The sequence below is a fragment of the Ipomoea nil genome, unplaced genomic scaffold (assembly GCF_001879475.1).
Source record: "Ipomoea nil cultivar Tokyo-kokei standard unplaced genomic scaffold, Asagao_1.1 scaffold3069, whole genome shotgun sequence".
In the NCBI taxonomy this organism is placed as follows: domain Eukaryota; kingdom Viridiplantae; phylum Streptophyta; class Magnoliopsida; order Solanales; family Convolvulaceae; genus Ipomoea; species Ipomoea nil.
In genome coordinates, this window is record NW_017619497.1 from 6,016,526 (window position 1) to 6,024,462 (window position 7,937).

Consider the following 7,937-nt stretch of genomic DNA (forward strand, 5'->3'; position numbering starts at 1 on the left):
ATTAATAAATATTAATAATTAATGGATCATTTATGGTACAATTGAAAGTTAAAAATAAAAATTGATAAATATCAATAATCAAGAAACCACTCATAAAATTACATGAATAGTTTAATTGATTCAAGTTTTTGCCTTAGCTTGGTCCACTTATTCACAACCAAATTTTTTCCTAACCAGAAGTACCACACGACCTAATTAACTGTGTTGTTGAAAATTAGGTCAACAAGTTAGCTAATGATTAAAAAGCAGCAATATTATCCCCAAAAAAGTGATCGAATGAGTGGAGTATAACTCTCGTACTTAAACATCATTAGTTTAATTCTAGTCGACACCTTCTCGTTTGAGCTCGTTGTACATAATTTTTCTAATGCAACTTATCTCATCTGTATAATTTGCAAACTATTATACAAAAACAGAATTTATTCAGTACATATCTTCTAGTTACCGCAAAAAAAAGAAAAGAAAATAAAACAACAACAGCAAGGCTTAAAAACTGTTACACAAATTGTGTTCCGATCCACGTGAGTTTCATGCTGTGTGTACGTTTTTGTATTTTTTTTTTTTCTGCCCCGCCCCCAGGGTCCTCTCTCTCAATATGAAAACATCATGTATAAATGTAATATTACCTTTAGGATAAAATATTTAAGCAATATATGATGTTAGGGGCAGATCATACATAAAAATAATTATTGTAAAAAATCTGTAATAAAACAATATCCAAAGTCTTATAATTAAAAATATGTTAGAGACTCGATCTCATGACCTTCCATATGAAAAAATCATTACATAGCATCTAAACACAAAGTGCTTGGCGTTAGTGGTTTTATTTATTTATTTATGTAAACTGTTGTTTCTGAAGTCATAATTTCTTTTTAAAAAATAATTTGTTTCCAAATAAATAAAAGGAAAATTGTAATTTATACACTCCATAATATACGAATTATCAACGTCACTCCTGAATGATTGTATCTTAATTTTCAAAACGGTACATATATTGCCCCTCTCGTACTGTACGGGAAGAAAATTGAGGGGCGACATTTACAGCACTAATAATTCAGGAATGACATTGATAATTGACATATTATAGAGAGACATAAATTACAATTTTCTCTAAATAAAATATTTAGTGTGTTATTGTGGGGAATTTGAACCAAATTGGATAGAATGTTAACTTGGTAATTATATAATACGGAGTATAAGGAATTTGAAATATAGTTGTGAAAATAGTCCAAACGTCATAAGTTTCATTATTGTCAACATTCTATCAGTTAAATTTGTTGAATTTACAAACCATTTTACATGATTCTTAAAGTTTACTCATGTGCACCTTATTCTTATTAAATATTTTGTTGCACGTAGATCACGAACCAAGGCCTATAGAAGGTTAGTTGTCTGAAGTGAGAACACAAGTAGTACGTTAACATTGAACAAATAAAGGCAATAATATTATTTTAATGAATTATAAATTTACTTTGACAACTATATAAGCCAATGTGTTGGAGAAATTAAAGTATAGGCAAAATAAGTTCACATCTATATATTCCTCCTCCTCTAAGTCTGAAGAAATTAATTAAGATGTGGAGCAGAGGGAATTCCGGGCGGCGGCGCAACGCCGCCGTTGTTTTGTTCAATTTTATGGTTGTTGTTGTCTTGCAGCTCTACTGCTCTTCAATGGTGTCGGTAGTAATGGCGGCAAGAGGCTCCAAGGTGGACCATATCCCTGGACTTCAATATGACGGCCCGCTCCCTTTTGAGCTTGAAACCGGGTATTTTTTTTTTCTTTTTTTTTTTTTAATATTATATAATCACGAGATGTACTGAAGAGACCCTAATTGTAGGAGACATCTTTAAATCTGTACCATACTTAGATTAATTATTGTTCGACTACCGATCTCTCTTAAGAAATGAGAATGCACGACCATTTATGCTAACCGAACTAATTATGTCACGGCTTTGACCATCCCAGGGTCAGCCTTGTCTACTTTGGGCTGACCTCACGATTGGCCTTGTGCACCTCGGGCCGACCTCATGACCATCCTTGTCAAGTTGCTCAATAACTTGGATTTCTATGTTTATTATATCTAAAAATACTAATATAAATACAATTTAAGTTTATAAAAAGTTCAAATTTTGTAGGATATATGCTCTTTCTCGTGTGCATTATTCCTTATAATGCATGGTTGTTTTGATATTATTAGGTACATAGGAGTTGGTGAAAATGAAGAAGTGCAAGTTTTCTACTATTTTGTGAAGTCCCAAACAAATCCTACCACTGATCCTTTCATTTTCTGGAAAGTTGGAGGCCCCGGTTGCTCTGCTTTGTTCGCAATTATACAAGAAATTGGTGACTTTTATTTTATTATTTTATTATATAATAATAATAATAATAATAATAATAATAATAATAATAATAATAATAATAATATTTAACTCTTGGAATATAGTATATATGCAAAATTATGTGATTGACTTTAATTTTATATTTATATATTTATATTGCAGGTCCGATTTCAATGGAGGTTGTGAAATATACTGGGGGCATGCCCAAATTGAAATTAAATCCTCACACATGGACAAAGGTCAATAATAGTTTAGTGACATAATTAGTTTATCAGTTAATTTTAATTTATTTGACTACTATTAATTGTTTGACTTAGTTAAACAATCAATATAAACGTTTGATTAATTACTTTTTTTTTTTGTTTATTATTTTAAAATACTAAAATTCAAAAAGCTGCTCAAAACAGCTTTTTCGATTAGCTTTTTGAGAAAGTAATTTTACATGTAATCACCTATCAGCTAACAACTAATTTACCGAACATTGTTCTACAATCAGCTAATGCTATCAAGTAGTTAAACCCACCAACCCAATCAACTAAAACTATCTTCTAACAGCTATTTACCAAAACCCCAATACTTTGATCTAACTCGAAATTGTACAAAATATATATGTTCAGGTCTCAAACATGTTGTTTATAGATTTACCAGCGAGAGCTGGATTCACTTATGCAACCACCAAAAAGGCTAATGTCTCAAGCAATATGAAAGAAAGTGAGCAAGCCTATGAATTTATGCGCAAGGTAAATAATATATAATAAGCTTTTTCATTCTTATGTTCACTCACGTGACACATTATTATATATATATGAGACTTACATAAAAATATTGATCAAGAAATAAAAATTGCTTAAAATATGATACTCACTCAGATGATGACCCTTATGTAAGACTGATTGAGTCTATATGAAAATATAATACTAGTGTCACGAATGAGAATCCGTGAAACAATCTTATAAGAGATTTTGCCATATTTAAATATTGCAATCACTAATGTTACATTTTTTTTTACCAGTGGTTCAATGATCATCCAGAATATTTGACCAATCCTTTCTACGTTGGCGGAGATTCATTTTCTGGACTTACTGTGCCAATAATTACAAAAATGATAGCTGATGGTAAGATTTTAAACAACAATTTGGAATAATGAATACATCCATACAATTATAAATCTCTACATTTCAAATACTATTTATGAATTGAATATAGTATCTCTATCTTTGTGGGTGTAGGGAATGAAGCAGGGACTAAACCATTGATTAACCTGAAGGTGAACTAATTTAGGCAGCTTAACTTATATATATATATATATATATATATATATATATATATATATATATATATATATACAACTGAGGGGTCTAGGGTTGAATCTTTGACATTTTAATATTTTATTTTACCACGTTGATTTTAATATATAATTCATTTTTATAGGGTTACATACTTGGCAATCCGGCTTCATCTCTTAATAATGTACATGAGTATCGTATCCCAGCTGCTTATGGAATGAACCTTATTCCTACAGATTTGTACAAGGTTAATTAATTCATAAAATAATATCTATAGTATATGCAATGCAAGTAAGATTAATTTTACTAATTTGAGATTAATTATATTATGATCAGTCACTGGAGAAAAACTGTAAAGGAAATTATGATCATTTCAGCAATGAACTTTGTGCCCAGGATATGGGCAAATTTGATCAGGTAGATCAGACATTATCATATCCTTTTTAGTTACATATATACATACTATCTATTCAACAATATATATACATTTGTTGTTGTTAATTACTATACATTGTTATTATGTAATAAGTAAATGCAAATATATATATATACTGGCCGCAGTTGACCAGGGGTATAAATCCAACTCATATTCTAGAGGATTTCTGCATACGTGTCGGTACGGGATCAGATGGTCTAAGAAGATCCCTTTCTCAAAGACCTGTTTTACCCCCGGGTGAATTTTGTTGGGTATAGTATGCAAAACTTGTTGCTTTTTTGCACTTGGTATTGTCATTTATATTCAGATAATTATTGTCAATTTCGTCGTAAATGATTTTAGTGATCTAATATATATAGTCCAATACTTTTGTGTTTTTGTTCAATTTAATCTATCCATTTGTTATTCGTCCATTTGGTATTAAATAGATGGACAATTCAGTGATTTCAATATTGACATCTCTTTACTTTTAGACATGCGAAGTGCGAAATCCCTCTTTCTTTTACGAATCAGTCCCAAAATAACTACCAAACCTGCGAATATAAAATTTGATTCACAGGTCATGGAGTAATTCGTAAAAGAAAGATGAATTTCGCAGTGTAAAGATAGGCTAATATTGAGATTACTGAATTATCATTTTATTTAACACCAATTTGATAGATTAACAAACGGGTGATTAAATTGGGCAAAAAATACAAAAATCTAGAACTACATTAGGTCACCAAAGTCGTTTAGGACAAAATTGAAAAAAATCCACTATAATCAATTCCAAAGACCATTTTGGGTATTAACTCCTAGATAATTATACCGAATATGATTGAAAATCAGTATTAATAATACCTTGTATAATCATATAAGTATAAATAATGATATCATGTGCAAAAAACACACTACTTTATAAAGATGTTTTCATAGAAACATGATTCTGGTAACAAAAAAACTCGATTTTCATGATAATATATATTACACTTGAATTTGAACAGCAAATGTTTTGGTACCTTAGATCAGATCTGTGGGCAAACAATGTAGCTGTTCAAGATGCCCTCCATGTTCGAAAGGTATGTATGTACATTAATCCTTGTAATAAAAGTAATTAATTAGTTAATTATTATTAATTGAGATTTTAAATGTAGGGAACAATTGGAAGATGGTGTGCATGCAATTATACAGATATTGGCTACACAGCAGATATGACAGACGCTCTTCCCTATCATGCAAATCTTACCACCAGAGGTTTAAGGGCCCTGATTTACAGGTATAAAATATTTGAGATTTTTTACGAGGTTGATATTATATATCACAGGGAAAAAAAAAAAGATTAAATAAGTTTCTAAAATTTGGTTCTTATCTACAATTATAAAATATATATTTGAGATTTTTAACCAGGTTGATAGTATCATAGGGAAAAAAATGTTAAATAAGTTCTTAAACTTTATTCAAAAAGTTAGTTAGACAATCTCCCATAACTTTTAAAAGCTATAATTAAGTTTATCAACATTTTATTTTAATGAATCGAAGCTTAAAAAATGTTATTGACTTATAATAATAGGTCACTAGAGTTTCGATGACACTCTAGCGACGCTCTGATCTGGAGGACTAATATTGGCGATCAGCGATTGCCAAATGGTCACTGGTCGCCACCTTCTCATCTTGGAGAAGGCAATCGGTGATCGTTCGCAGATGTTGGTGTTAGTCTTCGGAGCGTTGCCGAAATCCTAATGACCTATTATTACAGGTCATCACTAATTGATTTTAGACTTTGATGCACCAAAACAACATGTTAATGGGCTTAATTGCATGTGTTGGAATAATTCAATGACTTAAATTGACTTTTTAAATAATATTTAGGGGACTATTTGACCATTTTCCTAATATCATATTTAATAATTAAGTATATATGTGTCTAATACTCTAATATTATCAACACTGATATTGATCGACACCATTAAAAACCCTATTACATTGTAGTATCTGTTCATATACTTTCGCAACCCTTTCTGAACCTACTGGAACGCAAAGAACCAATAACACCTCCACTGAGACTCAAACTCGTAATTTTTAAAATGGAAGTCCAACCCGAATACCATTAGACCACATAGTCTTGGTAAAACTCGTTAATTTAGTATATAATTAATTTTTTTTTTTTTTGAGCAGTGGTGACCACGATTTAATAGTGCCAACAATGTCGACTGAAGCATGGATAACTTCGTTGAATTACTCGACTGTTGACAGTTGGAGACCATGGGCTGCACATGATGGTATTATAGCTGGGTACGTTTCAAGGCTCACTCAATTCTTCATTAATTACAATAATATAGCAAAAAAATAATAATATATTTTATAAACAATTAAATAGTTACAATTTAAATTAAGTATTTCAGTGTTTTACTAATGGAAATCCGTTGATAAATTAAACAACTACGTATTTCAGTTATTACCTACGGATTTTTTTTCGTCCGTAAATTTAATTTTTCTTGTAGTGATTATTATTTTGTTAGAAATAGTAATTAAATGTAAAATTGAATAACTATTTTTTTTCATCGTATTTATAGTTTTACAAGAAGTTACTCCAACAATATGACATTTGCCACTCTGAAGGTAAGAAGTTAATGATGTTATTCTCATTTTTTGAAAAAAAAATTCTTATTAACGTTTTTTTTTTTTTTTTTGGTTAATAAATAGGGATCGGGTCACATTGCTCCATTTTTTAGTGCTTATGAATGTCTGATTATGTTCGAGCGATGGATATCTGGTCAAAAGCTCTAAATTTGAATGTTAATAATGGGATATTTGTTGAAGAGCTCTAGAATTGAATTTCCATAATTTTCATTTTTGTACTTTGAATGAATTGAATAAAAAGTTTATGTAATAAAAAACAAACCATTTGTCCTTATATTTAATATAATAATTTTGTTTGTATTTTTTATGATAAATCTTGTAAGTGTTGTTTGTAAGTTCATCAATTTGTAAGTTCATCAATCTTGTAAAAAACGAGACGTTATGCCATGGAACCGTGTTCACCATTCATGGTGAACACGGTTCTAACGGTGTTAGTACACCGTTATTATTATTATTTTTTTAATTAACTGCGTGACTTTTCTTCTTTATTTTTACATTTTGCGGTTTCACTTTAATTTGAGGTGAACAAAGATTTCGGACATTCATAAATTATGAATTCATGCCTGCACATTCACTTTGGAACCATGCCTACACATTCCCGTCCAAAATCACGGACATTCATAAATTATGAATCCATGGCTGCACATTCACTTTGGAACCATGCCTACACATTCACTTTGGAACCATGAGATTATGAATTTTCTGTTATAAGATTATGAATTTTCTGTTATGAGATTATGAATTTTCAGTTATGAGATTATGAATTTTCTGTTATGCGATTATGAATTTTCTGTTATGAGATTATGAATTTTCATTACATTCATAATTTCTGACATTCATAAATTATGAATTCATGCTTGCACATTCACTTTGGAACCATGCCTACATATTCCTGTCCGAAATCATGGACATTCATAAATTATGAATCCATGCCTGCACATTCACTTTGGAACCATGCCTACACATTCACTTTGGAACCATGAGATTATGAATTTTCTGTTATAAGATTATGAACTTTCTGTTATGAGATTATGAATTTTCAGTTGTGAGATTATGAATTTTCTGTTATGCGATTATGAATTTTCTGTTATGAGATTATGAACTTTCATAAAATTCATAATCTCATAACAGAAAATTCATAATTTGATCAAACGCGCGCCGTTAACTCCACATCCGCGAATTTTTTTTTTTTTGGCCTAAAAACGACGTCGTTTTGCCTTGTGTTCACCATTCTCGGTGAACACGATTCCATGGCA

The 7,937-nt window shown here is 30.3% G+C and overlaps 1 protein-coding gene across 1 annotated transcript; it reads left to right on the forward strand.

The window, feature by feature from the left end:
- The first annotated feature begins 1,524 nt into the window (after positions 1–1,524).
- On the forward strand, positions 1,525–6,989 carry LOC109164703 (serine carboxypeptidase-like 13). The gene is made up of 14 exons (XM_019313244.1): positions 1,525–1,766; positions 2,199–2,344; positions 2,503–2,579; positions 2,958–3,080; positions 3,353–3,455; positions 3,570–3,607; positions 3,772–3,873; positions 3,963–4,043; positions 4,188–4,313; positions 5,046–5,120; positions 5,196–5,317; positions 6,217–6,333; positions 6,615–6,660; positions 6,745–6,989. Exons 1-14 carry the CDS (start codon positions 1,576–1,578, stop codon positions 6,826–6,828), a joined length of 1,431 nt encoding a protein of 476 aa, XP_019168789.1. The 5' UTR covers positions 1,525–1,575; the 3' UTR covers positions 6,829–6,989.
- The last annotated feature ends 948 nt before the right edge of the window (positions 6,990–7,937 follow it).

Bases quoted from the DNA above. Each gene is read 5' to 3' on its own strand.
- LOC109164703 (XM_019313244.1), top strand. From the start codon at position 1,576: ATGTGGAGCAGAGGGAATTCCGGGCGGCGGCGCAACGCCGCCGTTGTT. The intron at 3,608-3,771 runs GTGAACTAATTT...TCATTTTTATAG, and splicing joins AACCATTGATTAACCTGAAG to GGTTACATACTTGGCAATCC. The intron at 4,044-4,187 runs GTAGATCAGACA...TACTGGCCGCAG, and splicing joins ATATGGGCAAATTTGATCAG to TTGACCAGGGGTATAAATCC.